Here is a 20,320-nt window from a genome sequence, read left to right on the forward strand (position 1 = left end):
CGACGAGTGCGTCCCTCAACCCTATATTCTGAAGGCGGGAGGTGGAGGGGGGGAGGAAGATTGGTGCCATTACGTATCGTCAAAAACAGACGGGGCACAAGCGGAAAGCTCCGAATCCCCGGGCCGTCAGAAAATTAATTTGATTTTCGATACGCGAATGTAATGATCGAGCTGGCGAGGAAAAACGAGAAGGAAAATTCGATGGTATGGATGAGGGACAAAAAAGGGGAGAGGGGAGGGAGGGAATAGAATGAAAAAAACCTTATCGAAAACGGGCCCGAGGTCGTTGCGCATCTCCGACCTGCCTGCGAACGAGAAGACTTTCCAATTATCTATGTTTTTTCTCCGCCGCGTTTTTTCGCGCTGCAACAAATTAAACGTAACCCACATCCCTGGGGCACGCTTCTCGATTACTCTTTGTTTTCCTCCTGTTTCCACGGTTCGCCGTTTGCTTTCCACCCCTCAACTATACGCGCGCGCGGATATACCTGGCAGATTGCATTTCTATCCTCCTGTGCTACGTTGTCCTTCTCTCGAAAAAAATTTTTTTTCATCAACACTAGCAAAATTTTTGCTCCGTGACGCTTCGATTCTGACGGGTGTTCGGTCGGCGATATTGTTCCTTTATGCGTTAAAAATATCTTCGCGCACCATCGGTTCTAGAGGTAAAATAAAAAAATATTTGTTAACCCTGGCACATCTATATATTTCGAGCCGGTATTATCTCATATTATTAATATAATAAATTAACGTTATTCTACGGTTAAAATAGAAATTCAAATTGTTTTAAAATACTTTTATTATAACTTATATTCGAAAATTGAAAAAGTTTCTACGGCATTTTGTGATAATTGGTGTTCTCCGTATTTTATAATTTATGAGTTCTTTCTCAAAAATATAAAATGTAAAAAGCTGGAAGAGAAAAATTTCGCGTTACTACTCGCAGACGCATCGGTTCGCGCCCGGCACGGCTTATTAATTATCCTTTAATTATCCGCGGGCGCAGCGTGTAAATTTCCGCGAGTTGAGTCAAGAGTGGATGCGAGCGAAAAAGGAAAATGGCAATGGGGGGGGGAGAGAGAGAGAGAGAGAGAGAGAGAGAGAGAGAGAGAGACGGGAGAGGCGACAGACTGAATCGAAGTGCGGTCCTACAACTAGAAAGGAGAGCGTAAAGAGAGAAAGGAATGACAAAGAGAGAAGGAAAAGGGACGAAACGAGGAAAAATGTCGAGAGAGCGACGAACGAGGTCGTCCAATCATCCTATCAAAGGCTCGCTACTAAAAGATCCATATCGAGTAATCGGAGGGGGCGAAATTATCGGTACAACTCCTATTATTGAGTTCCCAGGCATGTGAAAATAGAAAATGAGAGACTGGCAGATGAGATCGATATCGGAACTCTCTCTCTTTCTCTCTCTCTCTCTCTCTCTGTCATTAAGAGAGAGCTTTCTTGTCATTTACCGGCTTATGTCGACATCTTGCCTTCCTCTGGTTAAGTCAAAGTGCGCAAAGCATTCGTGACGCAAATAAACGTCGACGATCGCGAAGCGAACTTTCTCGCTCTACCTGCGATCACGCGAGAGCGAAACGGAAGGTAAGAATACAGCGCTGGAGAAGAAGTGATAAAGAACGGAAGAACAGATAAACAACCACGCGAGGGACCGATTACATTTGCTATTCCGACTTTAAATTATTAGCGCTTTTTATCTATCGCGACAGTGATCGCGCGCACTTTTTTTGTGAGCTGCCGAGAGCTATCGAGGGGAAACGTGTTATCGAGCTCTGTGCTTGTCGTGCGAGATACGATCGCCGTATCAACGTGGACAGGAGGACTCTCCGGAAATGTTGCGCAAAGGAGGAAGGCTTCGCGCGTGCCTTGCCCCAAGTTCGCCAGGCGTAGTTATCGACTGCATTATTAAGTCGGTATATTTCCGTGGCCGATGCTATCGATCTCCAGGCCCGAGTATCTCCCAGTCTGGCTTGACGTGTGTAATGCACCTTCTCTCCCTTTCTGTCTCTCTCTTCGCTTTCTCTCTCTCTCTCTCTCTCTCTCTCTCTCTCTCTCTCTCTCGTTCTCTCGTTCTCTCGTGCTCTCGGCAAACCACCTCCCCTGAAGCCATTCGTCTCCGAATGAGAGCGGCTAAAGGCGGACGCGCGCGGCGCTAAGCGACAGCCACTAGTCAATTTACGATCGCGCAAGCGCATCCACTGGACTGCATCGTTCGGATGCAGTTTACCGAGACGCATGTACACGTCGGATCGAACGGCAACTACTACTGCGGGCCCCCTTTGGTCTCGCCCTCACCCGCAGAAATTCGCCCACGAGAATGCCGACGGCGTGAGAAGATCGCGCCCGTCGATCCATCGATCACTCCCGAGCGATTCGACATGTCTCGAGAATTCCGCACCTCGATATACGTATCCCGTTTTAAATTGGGAAAAAGACGCGGGCCCCTAAAGGGGCTTCCGGTATCAAATCGTATTCCGAGAGAAACATACGGGAAATAGCTGCGTCACAAAATGCGACCGTGAAAATGAAATGTCGCGAAACTCTCTAATTTTTTAAGTGACCTTTCTTTTTTGCACATTTAGATCTGAGGTATAGCGGCTTTGGAAAAGCTCGGTTTGCGAATAATGCGTCTCTCGAACGTTTGACACTCGAGCGGCAGCTGGCCAATTTATGGTCGTGCCCGCATGTACGCGGTCGTCAACCTAGTTCGGATGTAGATGGTCTTACGATCGCGTACTTCGAAACGCAATAATTTTCCGATATGTTTCTCCCGCATTTATAACCGTGTGCCGTTTAATATTTTAACCGTATAATACTTTACGTCCCTGCGGAATACTTTATGTAAACTAAACAGTATCTTCTTGTTGCAGTACTACGAGATGTCATACGGTCTCAATGTTGAAATGCACAAACAGGTAAGTTTATCACTTTTTTTCAAGTAATTTAATCCCTTTTCATTCAGAGATTTAAATAAGATTGTCTAATGTTACCGCTTGATAATAGAACTATATAACTATGATAACCTAATGATGTGTAAACAAACAAGACTTCTGTCGTCTTGATCAGTAATTTACAATTTAGATAATTGATGATTAAAATATTCTACTTAGAATAAAAAACTGAAAATAATATCTGTTTTCGACGTCATATATAATTGGAAAATATTTCGTGTATTTATATTAAAGATTAGATATATTTAGCTCGGATGTGATCTTTAACGAGCGTCGCGCGGAGTTAATCAAGATCATGCTTAACTTCGGGACGTTAAGGACCCGGGTGGCTCTCGTTTAATTGAGCCCGGAGTGTATGTCGGTGTATCGTCGGAATCGGCCGCGGCCGCAAATGAGGGATGCGGGCGGAATGTGCGCGTTTAGGCCGGGAAATCGTGTAATTTCGGCTAATCAGGGGAAACAGCGGCGGGGCAGTCCCCTCTGTCAGCAATTTTCTTAAAAGCGGCTACGGGTAGTCCCTCGTCGTCACGCGGTCATGCTCAAAAGTGGGGCTCCCGAGCTCCAAACAACCCTCCCGCGCCGTCCCGGTACAACGAGCTGATATTCATTAGCATTAGCGGCCGATCATTTCTCACCCTCGTACCTCGAGGCGGCGCTTAATGGGCCGAGGCGCGGGGGGACTGCGGGGTAGTTATAGGGCGTAGCACGGCATCAGAATCACCGCGAAATTGTTTCCGGCGAATAATGCACGAGAAATCGGGGCGTTCTTTAAAAAGACGGCGCTATTTTAATCGGTGTCGGTGTGGATTTCGCGACCCGCGACTCCGCGAGAGTCGTCCTTTAAAATTAGAGTAAAGCTTACCGAACGTGATTTATTACGGAAATTGGAAATGTCTACGTGTCATCTCAATTCAAATTCAATTAGTTAAAAGTTTTGCTTGATTAAATGATTTATATAGGATAATACGGTTGTGAGTAATTGAATAAAACCGAATTCCTTCGTTTACGCAAATTAATATAAACTTTTGATCCGCTTGTATACATATCAAAGAATATATTTTTAGATTTCTTTATATATATATATATATATATATATATATATATATATATCTTGTATGTATCTTGTATATATCTTGTATGTATCTATTTATCGAAGAATATAAAAATGTGCATTCTTTGATGCGTTATTTTTCTTCTCGCTAACGAGTGCGGCGAAACTTCCGGAAAGATTTTCATGCTTATAACTTTTTTTTAACTGTTTCTCGTACTTATATAACTTATCGAGTAATAATACACGTTGAATGTTAATAAAAATTGAAAAAGTAAGACCATTTGGAATCGCTGGGAAATCAAGTCACCGCGACACAAATTGCAGCGGAGATAATGTAACGCGGCGGATTCGCTTCTCTGATGCTAATTGGAAGAGAAATGAAAAGTTATCGGTTCTTGTCGGCTCTCTAATTAACCATGATAATATCGCGCCGATGCCATGCGCTCGTGAACGCGCGATTAAATCTCTTTTGCCAGCTTATTCACATTAATTGCCATCTTCCAAACGTATTAGACAATGATTTTGCGCGATGCTCACACAAAGTCAGGTGGCGTGACATCTTGAAGGAAGTTAATTCGATGGATTTTTAAGCGGTTTGTCGCGCGACAAATATAATGCGATCAATCTGGTTTAGGATTACGCTTTATTATTCATCGGAATTTCACTTTTCATTTTTTTTTATCTGTTATTAGTGATGACTTAATGGACATTTCTGAAAATGTATTTATTACTTTTCTTCGGGGATGCTGCGCGTCGTGTCACTCTCAAAAAGTCTTCCCTCACTCGGCAAAAAAATAAATAAATCAAGCTCCCTTTAGTCAATCCCCGCCACTTAGCAGGCTTTCGCGTCGCGGTTTTCTCGCTCCTTTTCAATTTGAGCCCTCGAATGAAAACAATCTTCCCCTACGAGGTTAGAACCTTCTGTATCTCTGCCTCGTCTCTTTTTCCCGTTTCGTCACCCCCTTTCCCGTTTTTACCCTTTTCGCTCTTCCTCGCTCATTGTGTAGTTCTCCACTTTCGTTCCACTCGCTCTCTCTCTCTCTCTCCCTCTCTCTCTTTGATTTCCCGTCACATCTCGCCACTGTGTGTTCTTTTCTACCCTGTAAACCTCCCTGCTCGCTGCTCCCAGAATACTAGCCATCCCTCGCATCTGCGACCCTCGTATCTCCTGCCGCAGCTCGAAGTCGACATTTGCCTCTCACCCATCCTACCGCAGCCACCACTTTACCACTCTCTACTCGACTAACTCGAATTTGTTGGCGATGTCCCAGTTCTTGTAGGTACGATTACTTCTCTCGCTCCATCCGTTCCTCATTCCTGATAGCAGTCTTGAGTTTTCTCCCCTCGATCACCCTCGCTCGCGAGCATCGGCTCGCTCATTCGATTTAATTGCACGATACAGACTACGATCGATTACCTACCGGGGATATTTCGCCTTTTGACGCTCGTGGTGGAAGAAATGAGAAGTCACTCGTCACTTCGACATCTCTCGTCGTCAACGTGCACATGCAGGATGCATTTTCACGGCGAGGAATTTTGAAAAGATTTTTCCGGACAAAAGTTGAAAAGGTTCCATCGAAATTATACCGCTTTTAATCTTCGGGTTAATGCGATATCGTTCGATAATATCGATGATAAAGGGCTTTATCAGTCGTCCTATCGGATTCTCGAGTCCGTCGAATTCCATCGTGCCGAGCCTCATGGAAAATGAGATTTCGCAGCGATAGAGAAAAACGGGCGGCTCGCGCAAAAAGCGCCCGCGACCACGCAAAAGAAAAGCGCGGAAGAGGAAGGGTGGGATAAACTGGGCGAATCAGAGCGGCGGCGAGGGGAAAGGGGAGGGGGAGGGGGGCGAGACGGGGGAGCTAAAAACTCATCGCGACGCGACTGGTCGCGCGCGTTACGTTCTCGCCCTATTCATCCATCGAGTCGTACGTACGTACGTACGTACGTACATTCGGACTGTCGGCGTATCTGTCCCGATAACGCTTATCGCTTAATTGAAAGGGACGTCCTTCGGTGCCGGTGGCCGCCGCCTGCTCGTTGTCCCGCTCGATTAAGCCGCGATCCACGGTAATATGTCGCAGATACGTTACGCGCACGCGATCACGAAATGGGTCATTACCGAATTTTGGAAAGTCAGGAGAATTAGAAACTATCGCGGAAAATATACGGAGGAGAGGGAATAGAAACTTAGTCGCGCTCGGCGATACTCCCCTTTCGACAGTATTAATGTTAAATGTATGTTGTTTGATTAAAAATTTGTCGCGTAATGAAAGATGAAAAGGAGAAGATTCTCCGTTTCGGTTTATTCGTAATGAAACCATCGTCGGGCCGTGCTTTTAATTGTTTGATTTATTATTACTCTGAATTTTTTTTTTGTTTTTTTTTTTTAAGGGAATAAGAATAATTTTAGCGTTATCCTTATAGAAGAGGAGTCAAGCTGGAAATTATTACAAATCACATCGCCTCCAATGTGGAAATCCTTCGAGTGGAAATGTCGAATCGGAGACGGCGTTTTCTCGAAAAAGCGCGTATCTCTTTGGGAAGAATATTGCCGCGGCGTTGTTGTTGGCGTTGTTCGTCAATACAAGAGTAACTACCATTTCCCCATCGCGGGTTCGCCCGGCGCCCGATAAAAAATGTGCAGGCTGACCAATTGCGTATAACTCACCCTGCCTTTCCAGTTCTTCCTGCCTTCATGCATATATACGTCTATCTATCCGAGCTCTCTGTCTTCTGCTCTCTCTCCGAGCCTTTCTCTCTCTCTCTCTCTCTCTCTCTCTCTCTCTCTCTCTCTCCTTTGCTTTTTCTCCTTTTTTTTCGGTTCTCCTACTCGTTCTCTCTTTCGGTGCGACCCCTCTCGCTCCGTCTCTCACGTGCTCTCTTTCGGCGGTCGGGGGTCGCTTTTTCAGAGCTCTCTCGTTCGTACATACGTGTCAGCGTGCGAGCGTGCGAGCGTGCGAGCGCGCGAGCGGACACGCAACAGAGGAGGAGAGAGAACGCGCGTGTATACACTCGCGCTCGCACTCGCAGTCGCAATCGCGCTCGCACTCGCTTGCTCGCACGAACACCTACACCGCGCGCGCATACACCCTCCTAGGGGTCGTGTATTCGAGTTCTTTTATTTTGCCCTGTGGAGGTAGCAGAGGGTTGAGTCGAGCGAGAGCGGAGAGAGCGCGAGGGCTGGGGGCGATGACATCGATTTTTTACCCGTTGCTAATCTCAATGTTACCTCCACCTCTTCCTCCTCTACCTCCTCCTCCTCCTCCTGATCTACCTCCACATCCACCACGTCCTCCTCCACCTCCCGTTCGGTCATCTCCATCCCCTTTCTCGTTCTCGCCCCTCCCCCCCTCCTTCCCTTCCCGTCAACTCACTTCGTTCTCTCTGCTGTCGCTCCCCGTCCCCTCGTCCAGCCCGCACCTCGGCCATCCGTTTTGCGGGAAAACGTGCATGTGCATCGGGCACATTCGAGAAGGAATAACCATTTTTTCGTGCTGGACAACACTCGCTCCGCGTCGCCCGCATCCTGCAAATTCTCCTCGTCTCTCGACCGCCGCCTCCGACCACCTCCCGCAATCCCCGACACTATCCCCCCCGCATCCTCTGTCCATTTTTTCGTCGAACCTTTTTTCGTCGCCCGCCCTTCTTCTCTACACCCACCTAACCATCCCGGCTCGCTCCCTCCCGCCCCCTTTTGCCACCTACTGTCGAACAGAGCGAAATCGAACTGACGTGGACGCGGCAGTTTTCCATCTTTCTGTTCCCCCGTGGGGGCGATGACATTTTTTTCGGTCTCTCAACTTTCAGATCTACGCGGCCGATTCGTCTGACGTGAAAATATCGCCGCGCCGAGGCGACGTCGGCGCGGCGTTTCTGTCGATGCAAACCTGCTACTAAATAATTACGCGTGATTTCACCCTCGCCAATTTCCCGTCGCGAATCGTTTTGAGATTGAACGAAATAATTCAGCCGATTAATGTAAATATAACTGTACGGAGATTCCGTGCGATTATTAATTTTGTTACGAGAAAAGGCGGGGATTTATTCGAAATTGTCATTGGCACGGCCCGAGGACAAGAGAGGCGGAAAAAAGAACAAAGATATTTCTTTCATATTACGTACAAAAAGTCACGTGGCAATCGTGAGCTTAATCGCGATCCGATTCGATCGACGCACATTAATGAGTAGCCACCCCCCGCCGCTTGTACGAGGGTGAATCGAGCCACACTCTCATATGTTCGTCGAGCACTCGTCCTCATGCGATATGTGATTACCATGATGTAACCCCGCACGCGTGTCCTATTCGTTATATACACACAATTCGTATCGCAATCCCTCCCTCACGTTGCACCCCGGCCTCGATTTCTCAATTAAGTTCCGAATTATTCAAAGCATAACTGCGCGATGTAAATAAACCTATGCGCGCAACGATATTAAGTTTCGAATAAATTTCCGGCGTTTACTTGTGTGCAATTTTACAAATGGATCGGTCATTTTGAAAACGACATCTGTCGTTTCGTAGCTTTGGAAAATGGAGGTGGCTAATGGAATGTTTGATAAAACGCGCGCGCATTTGCGGCACGTGTCAAAAGAAACTCGCGCGTGTACGTCTCCATCACATCTGGGCGTTAACGTAAACAACGTGAAAAACAACTTAGAAAAACAACGCGATGGGCTTTTTATTTTTTTTATCGTGATTTTTTTTTCCTTCTTCTTCTTTTTTCACTCCTATTTGCTCCCGAAGCCAGATCGATAAGACGCGGATCGCCCGGGACAATTAGCCGTCATTTGGAAATAACGTTTGATTCGATTATCCTTTGTGTGTTCGCAGACGGAAATTGCCAAGAGGTTGAACGCGATAATCGGGCAAGTCCTTCCGTTCCTGGCGCAAGAGGTGAGTCTTTGACTTTCTGTTTGGCACGCGTGCCGTGCGATCTCACAATCGAGTGTGACGACGACGCGATAATGATAGCATGGCATTGCAGCATCAGCAGCAGGTGGCCAACGCTGTGGAAAGGGCGAAGCAAGTCACCATGTCCGAACTGAACGCCATTATCGGGGTAAGTAGCCGCTTACCACTTAACCTCGTAAGTCATCGACTTTAATGAGACGGATTGTAAAAGTGTTTCCTGAAAAAAAAAAAAAAAAAAAAAACTCTTTTACAACTAGATCGCGTGCTATATATCGATGAACTTGATTTTGTAATTGAACAATTGTTATCTAAGCGTGATTTGACGTGTCTCCCTCTAATTCTTGCAGCAGCAACAGCAGCAAGGTCTCCAGCAGCTCCTGGTGAGTGTTGTTTTACGTAATACTTGATGCATAAAATGTATCGCATTTATTTGCCGAATGACGATGTGCAACCGCTTTATATGATTTTACTTTAAGGTTATCGCATTGTAACAAGTTTTGCCGACGAGAAAAGGGAAAATTATGCGTTAGAAACAGAAAGAATAAAAGGTTACTCGAAAAGTTTTACACACAATTAATTTCAGATTATTCATTGCAATTTTTATAAAGTCGTCATTTATTCAATTCTATATCTTCGATAGTACGCGACTTTAAAACATTATTGGAAATAGTCGATACCGGATCGGTATTGATCCGATATCGCAACGTCAATCACCGGTAGCTCACGCGAGTGAATTAACCAATGGTATAAACGTTAATGAAAACAAACGCGGAGAGGAGCGCGCGAGAAAAAGAATACGGCGGTGGGAAGGCGGAGAGAAAGGGAAGGGGGGAGAGGTCCACCGTAACAAATGCTTTTTATCTTGACATCGCAGCAACAGATCCATGCGCAGCAACTGCCCCACGGCGCGGTGGTCGGCGGTCTTCCGCCGGGCGGTCTGCTGGGCTTCGCAGGTGCGGCCGCGGCGGCCGCAGCCGCGGGTGTGCCACCGCACTTGGCGCCGCCGCCGCATCCCGCGGCCGCGGCTGCGGTCCAGGCACAGGCGCAAGCGCTGCTGAAGCCCGCCGATCTGCAGCAGCATCGCGCGGCCGCGGAGACGCCCGAGGACCGTAAGCCGATCGCCCTGCCGGACGAGAGGCTCGGCCATCGCTCGGTCTCTCCACCTGAGAAATTTCGCAGCCGCACGCCCGACCTCGAGAGCGAATCCAAGAGACGGAAGGAGGAGAAGCTAGGACACGTGAGTACCATTTACCATTTACCAGCACCGACACACCGGCATCCGGTCGCGCCGATCTTGCGCGACGTCGCGACGCGACGCGCCGATGTGCTCGGATCGATCGATCGGACTCAAGGAGCTTTACATTACAGTTTTGAAATTTGATTTACCGAATGATCTATATCGTAGTATTCTTCAAAGTGGGAGTCGCGAAATTAATCTAGAAGGACCGCGAAAAGTTCCCGAAATTTTCACTTGTTTAACTTTTGATAGTAATAAATATATGATAAGATTCATGATTATTTACTTAATAAATTTAGAAAATCACTTAAATGCAGTAATGTAGATTTTTAAGTAATGTAGATCAAAGTAAGTAATGCAGATCTTTAGTAATTTTTTTTAATAATTCTAAATTATTAAATTGTAAGTAAAATATGAATTAAATTCCATTCAACTGGAAACTGAAAAGGAACGCGAGATATTTATATTTTGTATTTTTTGTTCGTGAGGACTGCGACTCAAAAGGGTTTAAAAAATACTGATCTACTTTTTTTTTTTGGATTCAAAATTGTTCTGCAGCGTGACAGTAGATTCTACAATTTGGAAATTGAATTTTTATTCAGAAATAAGGTATAAATTGTTGAGTGCCGAGACACTCTGTATAAGTTTAAAAGTCAAAGCGTCATTTCTGTTTGTGACTTTTCCCCTTTAGAAAGGGGAAAAAAATCAACGCATCGGTAACGCAGGTGCGTGCTGTTGCATTGAATATTGCTCGTTGGTCAGTGCACACTTAACTCCAGAGAGACTCGGCGTAGGAAAAGTTGCGCGTTACGGCGGAGGGTGCGTTTAGCTGAGAATTAAAATGCTAATTGCAGCGACGTCGAAAGCCGATAAAACGGCCGACACTCTGGACGGTCGAAGCGGGGGAGGAGAAGGCAAAGGGTGGTAGAATAAAGAGACGCACGAGCGAGCGCGCGTGTTATATCGCTGGAAAGTAAACGTAAGAGTAATAAAAGGGCCGAATTAGAATCGAGTTCGAGCCGCGTGATAAAGGATAGAAGAGTCGATGCTTTAACTTTCACTTAACCATCGAATTCACCGTAAAAAAAGGGAGGGGGGGGTGAGGAAGAGGGGAAGGATGAAAAGTATACTTGGTAATCTCGCGTGCTGTCTGTATCGACTTCTCTTCGACGGGGGTCGTCTTGAACGTCCCAAATGCGATCACGCAGCGCGGAAGTTTCCATCGAAATCATATTAACTCTCGTTCGTCGCGGGGAAAAAGGAAAAAGGAGGTCCTGACGGATTTTCTGCCGATCAGGAATTGTAGACCGCGAGGATTTTCTTGTCGGATAAATCGGACGCTCTATTTTGCTTAACACCTATTCGAAATGAAGCCGCGTGAAAGTGTGTTTCTCTGTCCTGAGTCACAAGGACAAAAAACGCGAGAGTTCCTCGCGAGAGGTACGGATACGGATGGGAGGACAGAGGGGTTGGCGGCGGGAGGAGACGGGTGTATAATTAAAAACCGTGAAAACAGGCGAACAGTTAGCCGGGTCGTCGTGCGCGCACCGACTAAATTGGATTATTTTTCTCAGTTGCTCCCTTACCTCCTTCGGGCGTCTCACTTAGCCGCCCTTCATCTCTCTTTATCTTCTTCCGCCTCTTCCGCCTTTTCTTCGCTTCTTCTTTCGCGTTCTTTCTTTCTTTTTTTTTTTCTTTTTGTTACCGATTAGAGCGTTCTTACGCGAATTCATCAGCTGGTTATGCATCCCCCCGGTATTTTTTTCTTTCTCGCGCTACCGCGCTCGTTGATTTGCATTAATTATTTATTTAAAAGACGTCATAAAATCGTCGAGAAACGTGGTGGCTATCTATTATACAGGATGAGTCGCGCAATTCCAACGGGTTATATCTCTTTCACAGTTGATGATAGGAAAAAGTGGAGGAGGAAAAAGCTAAACGATTTAATGATGCCTAACTTCTTATGAAGTTACCTTCTTCACGTTGCGTGACTCATCCTCCACATGCGGGTGAAAAAAGAACGCTGGACGCTCCACGAAATGAATCATACCGTAATAATATATAATAAATTATTTCATTACACAACAATTCTGTAAGCGTGATATTGAATTAGGGAGAGATTGAAGGTATAATTCGGAGCGACGTATTTTGCTCGTCCATTTGCCCTTTTCAACTATCAAGGAACATATTTCCCAGCGGTTCTTTGCCGCGTTCTGATGACTTCAAACTACCGCCGTTAAAATTGCTTCTCGGACAAACCGTATAGTTGTCGCGGGCAATTGTCGTCGCCGAGCTGCTGATGAAAATCAAGGAATCGCGGGCGACCAGCGTCTTGCCCGCAGCTCCCTCCGCGTCCACTTCTAATGCTTCCGTATTATCCTCCCTTCTTTCTGGACGCACTAACGACACGTCGTTTACACGGGCAATCTCTTCGGTCCCAAGAGCGCCGGGAAGTTTGTTTGAAGTTGAGGCACTGTAGACAGATCCGGTCATCAGCTGCATTTCCCCACAGCCGCGTTAAAGTCACGATAAATGGAAGATGGCAATTTTAATGGCGTTATAAAATTGTCATTACTGTGTAATGACATTACGAGGTAATAGTATTATTTTGTAATGCTATTAACATTTTATATATAATTGTTTGAAATCTGGGTTCGAGTCTATTTTCATTCGATTTATAATTACAAATCGTAATACGGAGGTGTGTGTGTGTGTGTGTGTGTGTGTGTGTGTGTGTGTGTGTGTGTGTGTGTGTGTGTGTGTATGTGCGTGCGTGCGTGCGTGCGTGCGTGCGTGCGTGCGTGCGTGCGTGCGTGTGTGTGTGTATTCATATATATATATATATATATATATATGATTATATTCATATATATATAAAAATAAAAATAAAAATAAAAATAAGCCATCATATGAGGTACGAGAATAATATCAACTGTGAAAGAAAAGCGTTCTCATAAAAATATTTTATTTCCTAAGTTTTTTCAGAGTGATGATAATTGATATACACACATATATATATATATATATATTTATATTGATATTGATATACATATTTTTATGAGAATGCTTTTCTTTCACAGTTAATATTGTTCTCGTATCTCATATGATGATTTGAGAATTTATTTATTTTTTCGTATTAATTGGAGATTCTTTGAAATTACGGTATTTAAAACGCGCTTTTTCCGCCACCGTCGCAGACGCGTGTCTCGAATGCAGAATGGCCTGACCGAGAACGCGAGCGCGGCGTCACATCCGGTATGTAATTCACGAGAGAGAGAGAGAGAGAGAGGGGGAGAGAGAGAGAGAGAGAGAGAGAGAGAGAGAGAGAGAGAGGGAGAGAGAGAGAGAATGAGAAGGGTCGAGGGAGGGAGGAAGTGCACATCCGGAAATGAGTTTTCGCTCGTGTCCACGCTTAGGTTCTTAGGACTGCCGTCGAGCTTCGTACCTACATGTGCACGCCGAGAGAGGATTAGTCGTAGCTCAGCACACTACCGCTATCTCCCTAACTCCTTCGCTTCATCCCCGAGGAAGCATTAATCAAAGGAGCAACCGTACGCCCTGTTTCCGTCGCGACGAAAGCTGCTGCCGGTTCCCCACATGAAATCGCTATATCGCGAGAAAGGGGTTTATTTCGTCTTAATGGATCGGATCGAAAGTAAAAGCCTCGGCAAATTAAAAAGTCTCGGTGCCTGTTATGACTGTTACGACAATTTTTTTATATTTATAAAATATAAATTGATAAAGTATTAATATTAATTTTAAATTTGTAAAATATCATAAAAATATTAATTTCAATTTTATATATACATATGTAAGAATAATATTTGAAATGAAAATAAGCGAGACATGAGGCGAGGCTGAGAAAGAATTGATTTGGAACTTCTGTGGCAATATTTTGATCCGAGAATTGTGATCTAGTCCTCAATTACTGCCTTACTTGGTGTAATTACTGCTACCACGGTAAACGGAGAGATGCCCGATTGTGCCTGAATGTCTGATTGTGACCTCATTTTCTCGTAATCGTCATCCCGGCCGTTGTCACTGGCGCTATTACGTTGCGAAGGGAGGAGAGGGCGAAAAAGATTCCCGATAAAATCCTGGGATCTACCTCGCGCGCCCGCGGCGGTCTCGGTAATACGACGAAGCATAGTGCTCGTTGTGAAATAACGTTTCAAAAGCGTGTCGGATAGCAAAGTGCATTTTTCATAGCGGTCGAAATGAAATTGAAGACGGAAAATCTCAAATGTGTTAAATGGCAAAATTTTCGCGTGAGAGATACGCAGTGTTATACGAATGGGAGGAATAAGTTTAGATAGGTGCTAGAAAAATCTAATTTAATTGTTTAATTAAAATCTATTTCAATTCGATAATTTCAGATAACTCTCTTGGAATCCTTTGCGAAAATTATCTTGTCGCGAAAGGATTATCGATTTCTCAAGATTGAATTTTTAGACTTTTGTTTCGACGTTCCACGAGTATTAAATTTCTCGAGTATTATCACTTTCCGGTTGTGTCCGGAAGAAGTAGCATTTATTTACCGTAATACTAAATGTACAAGCGTTCACGGCTTTCGCAGGATTAATCGAAATTCGCGCGGCATTAGATGCGCTAATGAATGGGAGTAGTTGAATTCGAGGTGGAATCGATGCTGAGTGTTTACGAAGACGGCGGTTGAAGCCGGCTGCTTTAACTTTGTCGCCTCTCGCCCTTGATCCGGAGAAACTTGCAGACATCGGGACGCGCGTAGACGTGCGGTAGATTCATCTGGTGGGAATTTAGGCGGCGGGAAAGAGTGAACGATACGGGATAGCGAGAAAAAGAGAAAGACAGTGGAAAGCACAGGAGGTGGAGATGGAGGAGTAGGAGGAGGAGGAGGAGGAGGAGGAAGAGGAGGAGAAGGAGGAGGAAGAGTTGGGACGGGTTGGGATGGGTGGGTGGTTGAATTTTTCATCTGACCACGTCGAACCAATTAAAGCGGACCACGGTACCCAACCTCCACCTCCAACCTCTTCCACTTTTTTCGTTCTCTCTTTATTTCCGCCCCGCGTGCTGGCCTTTATCCACCCTCTCTCTGCACCTCCTCCCTCCCCCATGCGAACGCGAGAGAGCGTTCTCTTTCTCGGATGTGCCCTCTTCCGTCTCGTTCCCGCACGTCGCGCAACCCGTCGTCCATCCTCTTCGTCCCGACGCCGCGCGTCCTCCTTCCACCTCGTCTTCCTCCTCTTGCCTCGTCCACTCACTCACTCTCTGGCAACTCGTTGGATTTTTTCGCGTCACGAGGCGGTGTAATTTATTTGGCCGAGGTAGAGAGGCACCTGCGCGGAGGTGGTCGACGAAGCGAGCGGGGGTTGAGTTGGCAGTACGAGGGCCACGAGGGGGGTATATCGCGGGAGAATAGGTGGAGGTGGCAGAGGTGAGGCGGCACGGAGGCGGAGGTGACGCGGCTAGAATGAGAGCACGAGGGATAGCGCGAGGGGGATAAAAGGGGGCTGGTTTCAGTTTATTTTGTGGGTCCTACCTACCCGCTCGTCACTGTCCAACCCCGTTGGTCAGTCGGTACGTTGTTCCCGTGCTCTGTGTGTCTCGCTCTTCTTCTTCTCTAGCGCAGCTTCGTTTCCTCTTTCGTTTTTGTATTCGCATCCCTTCTCCCCGCAACCACGTCCACCCTCGCTCTTATACGTATCACCATCCTTTTTTTTCATTCTGTCTCTTTTTTCTCCCCCATCCCTTTTTTTCTTCGCTCCATTCTATCTGTCTCCCTCTATCGCGACTGTATACGTATATAATATAACTCACTCGCGTTCGCTCCACGCGAATAGCAACGCCGATATAATATTAAAAAAAAAAAAAAAAAAAAAAAAAAAAAAAAAAAAAACTCGGGACTTCCTGATGGATCCGCTCCTGTATTTTTCGATTACTTCACGAGCACGGTTTTTCCCCGATGCAATCCGACCCCCGCGCGCCGACGCTCCGCCCTTCACCTGTTCCACCTGTCAACTCGCTGAGAGGGCTGCGCCTTCTGCTGGAAATTGAAAAGATCCTCGGTGTGATTTGTCGTCGTTCTACCACTGTCTTTGTCGAACGCGAACGATGAAACTACTCGTATCTTCTCGATCTCGCGCAATAACTCTCGCGAAACAAATATATATTTTTTTTCTCCCCCCCTCCCTCCCCCCCATAATTATAACTCGCGAATCAAAATTCTAGAAAAAAGAAATTCTCGAGTGTTTCCCGTTTTATCTTTTTGTATCGTTATTCTCGACTATTTTGTTTTATCGATGTAACATCAAAAAATTGGCAGCATTGTATCTTAGAAAACTTCTCCTGGTGTCTTTTCGAGTCTGTTAAAATTTTCTACGGCGCTTTTATCGGACAATATTTTTATGACCTCTTAGCTGGAGGCGCGATGCAAAACTGGACGCTATTAATGTCGGAGACCCGGTGCTGTTGCCTCGAGCGATTGAAACCTCGGTCTCACAGCTGGCGAACGTAAGATCGTAGTTTTCCGCTGACCGCGGGCGTCGTGCTAAATCGCGACTATCGATCCGCCTCCGCGTATTAACGGCGTCGATTAGATAACAATAATACCGGTTCGCCGGGAATATTACGCGACGCCAGCTGCGCACTTCTTGGTCGATTATTGTTCGCGCTCGACCACGCCACCGGACTTCTAACTAGTTGCGCGTAGTGGTACTAATGAGAATCCCGCGTCCACGAGAATCCCTCATCCATCATCCTTCCGCGCTATTTCCGATTCGCGCCGCGCACGTTCGCGGGCTATCCCTTGCACTCGATAATTCGCACTTTGTTACCTTATTGCCTACTTGAAATTCCTCGGCACTTGAGCGCTTGTCAGTTTTTATGATACGCGATACATTGAAAAATTAATTATTACACGGCGTCTTACTTCTATCAAGCCCCCCCCCCGTTTCTTATTTACATTACGAATCTTCTTTTTATTAAAAAAAAAAAATTATTTGAATCGATTTTTGAAAAATGAATTGTTAGACAGTGTCTTATTTCTGCCAAGTCCCGTTTCTCATTTATGTTACGGCTCTTTTTTTGTATAAAAAAAATTTTTAATTCGAATCAATTTTTGATCTTAAGAGAAAGACACCCAGGTCATCTTTTAATAATATTTTGTGACGTGTGTCGATAGGACATAGATAAAGAAAATCTTTCCGCCGAAGGAATTTTACACTTTCGTCATTCGCATTGATTTTAAATATCTGTAAAGTCAGAAAGTAAGTCCGCGTTTCCAGATGCCATTTCTTGCCGGTCAATCCCCCGATCGTCATTCACCCGAGCGCTAAGTGGTAAATAACTTGGTTATCGATTACAAAAAAATGAGTTCCCGGTCTCAAGGGGTTCCCGCCGGAGCCGGGGGTTCATCAATTCGGGTCGGCGTAACAAATTTTATATCCGTCTTTGCGCCTTATTACTTTTTCAGACGCGAGCGCTCGGAACAGTCGATATCTCCGACGGGCGGGTTCTTGTTACAAAACGCTCTGTCGACCTCTCACAATCGCTCGTGAGAGACGTCGGTGGACTTGTCTTCCTCTCGCTGAGGCGGGATGCTGGGATGTCTCTCTCTCTCTCTCCGTCTCGCTCACCCCCCCCCCCCTCCTCGGTCTTTGTGTGTGTCTGTCTCTTCCTTATTCTCCGCACCGTCTCATCTCTTCCTCCTCCTCCTTCTCCTCCCGTCCCGCCACCTCTCCTTGCTGCATCCCTCGATGCCGCTTCCACTAGCTCTCCTCGCCAGGAATATAAAGATCTCGACGATCTCGGTTGTAGCGGCCAACCCAGTGGCGTAACTACGAATTTCAAAGCTTTTTCTATTTTACGACGCGGTATCTCGACGCGGTATCGAAAACCCTATCGTTATTCCATTTCGGTTCCGATCGATAGTGTTTCATTAGGCTTATCACCTCAAACACCGAAGCGAATTATAGGAATAAAATTTTAACGTCTCAAATAAAATTTCCGTAGAAGTGAAAAACACTCGGGGAAAAAATAAGATTTCGCGATTGTTCAATCGATAAATTAAATAAATTAAAATTAAAAGTGAAAAACTCGTCGAGAGCGCGACGCGAAGCTAGCCGATGCGTCAGACGGAGTTAATGAATTAATTAAGTAATCAATCAATCAATTGATTGGGACGCGTGAAAAGTAGAAGGGTAGCTCTTGATGGTCGTGTCTCATTTCACAGATGCGTTTCTTTCTCGATGCACGGAAAAGGAAAGAGAGATGCGCTGGGGAAAAAAAGCCGTCGCTCTTGGGCGATGAAAAGAAAGACGGTCAACGAAAGCCTGCGAAAACTCTCGCAGAGCTTTTATAAACTCCGCGTTATAACGTGCATGTTGAGACGTAAAATAATATTAACATTAATGGACGGAATGTTTTTTTTCTTGATAATGCATTTATCGTGGCGGGATACACATTTTTCATTGACGTTGCGGCTATGTTTATTGTACGAAAAATAAAACTCTAAATTGTTGCATCAAAAAAAAAAATAATTTAATTTTTCACTTTTTTAAGAAATTATCTCTCCTCTCGCCTGACGGTTTATTTTTAGAACGACGTAAGAGGTTTTCGTGGTATCGGTATTTGTTTCTAAAATGGAATAGCACAAGTTATAATCATGATCTTAACAATCGCGTTGCATGCATCGCGGATGATGACAGATACGCGACACGTAACGAAAATATAATACAATTATCAATCTCGATAGTTTGCAATTGAACATTGTTAACGCGCATTCGTTCGCGTTCGGTCCGTAATATCGCGAGTACGGTGACTGTAAGGGCGGAAAAAATCAGCCTTGAATCAAAGAAACGCCTACGAATCGACACACGCTCGCGAGCGTGCACTTTCGTGCATGCACCGGTGCGCTTTGACGCCTTTCTGTACTCTTCTGTGCACACACGTGCATGCACGTACGTACATCGAAACGAGGCCCTCTCGACGTCAACGACGAAACGCATACGTACACGTGCACAAGGAGCACTTGGGATACCTAAAGCGGAAATTCGAGGTGTGTACGTGGTTGCGAGTGTATCTGCCGCGGCGCCTTGGGGCAGAGAGGCGGCGCGAGGGGGGAAGGAGCGCAGGCAGAGGGTGCTAGGAGGCCGGCAGTTGCTCGGGGAGTTGGGGGCGGCGTGCAGGGTGGTATGATGACAAAACATTCGCTCTGAGCTTCCGCAGGGGATCGGGGCGCGGGGGCCGCTCGATGTACAGCCGAAGGGGTTGGTGGCGGTGCGGGGGAGAGAGGACGGCGAGACGGAGGGGAGCTGGGTTAGGTTCGCGGCTGCTCTCGGAGGCCAGGGGTGACCGCGCGGGGGTGTGGGGAAACGTGAGCGCCGGGCGGAAAGAGACCTCCATCCACCAACCTCACCCTCTCTCTCCTCCTTCTCCTCCTCCTCTTCCATCTCCACCTCCTCCTCCTCCTCCTCTACCTCCTCCTCTTCTGTAAGCGAGGTGAGGTTGTACGGTCGGCTCGCGTCGTTCGTGTGAAACGCGCGTGTACGTGTATCTCGCGCACGGACGCGTATGGTCGCGCGCGGTTGTGTACACGAGTGTTACTACTTCGTGTACTACCCTCGGCGAGTGTGTGGAGAACGGGCGAAGGATGAGAGAGAGAGAGAGATAGGAGATAGGATAGAGATCGCGTGAGAACGAGAGCAAGAGCGAGAGCGAGAGCGGGAGAGAGAGAGAGAGAGAGAGAGAGAGAGAGAGAGAGAGAGAGAGAGAGAGAGAGAGAGAGAGAGAGAGAGAGCGAAAGTGAGAAAAAGAGAAACAGGAGACAGATAGATAATACGAGAGAGGCAACGAGAGAGGGAACGAGAGGTAGGGAACACGGCGACGTGGCGAGGAGGTTTATATCCATCATTTTGTATTTCTCGCAGACATAAAAATCTATACCATCGCCAACTCTCCCCCCCGCCCGCCCACCGACAGCAGCACACCGCGCCATGCCACACCACGCACAACACCGCCACGCCGTTTCGCTTCGCGCCAGAGCTTCGCGTCCCTTCGCCGCGACCGACCAACGCTTTCACCACCCATCCGAGCACCTTCTCTCCCGCTCCTCTCGCGACCTACTCACCCCCGTCTCCAGTTTCCCATCCCCCTTTCCATCACCCGCGCCCTACGTA

The 20,320-nt window shown here is 46.4% G+C and overlaps 1 protein-coding gene across 8 annotated transcripts in view; it reads left to right on the top strand.

Moving 5' to 3' along the window:
- gro (TLE family member transcriptional corepressor groucho) overlaps window positions 1-20,320 on the top strand; it is a 60,133-nt gene that overhangs the window by 26,625 nt on the left and 13,188 nt on the right. For 7 of the 8 annotated variants that reach the window (XM_089083585.1, XM_089083583.1, XM_089083582.1 and 4 more), the window contains 5 exons: window positions 2,880-2,924; window positions 8,849-8,911; window positions 9,003-9,077; window positions 9,277-9,309; window positions 9,804-10,166. In XM_089083585.1, the coding sequence (XP_088939711.1) occupies window positions 2,880-2,924; window positions 8,849-8,911; window positions 9,003-9,077; window positions 9,277-9,309; window positions 9,804-10,166 (579 nt within the window). Of the gene's footprint in view, window positions 1-2,879; window positions 2,925-8,848; window positions 8,912-8,989; window positions 9,078-9,276; window positions 9,310-9,803; window positions 10,167-20,320 lie in introns of all 8 variants that reach the window. The other variant, XM_089083584.1, reaches the window with a different exon arrangement.

This window comes from Pogonomyrmex barbatus, unplaced genomic scaffold (assembly GCF_055798465.1).
Source record: "Pogonomyrmex barbatus isolate J1 unplaced genomic scaffold, ASM5579846v1 scaffold7, whole genome shotgun sequence".
Taxonomy (NCBI): Eukaryota; Metazoa; Arthropoda; class Insecta; order Hymenoptera; family Formicidae; genus Pogonomyrmex; species Pogonomyrmex barbatus.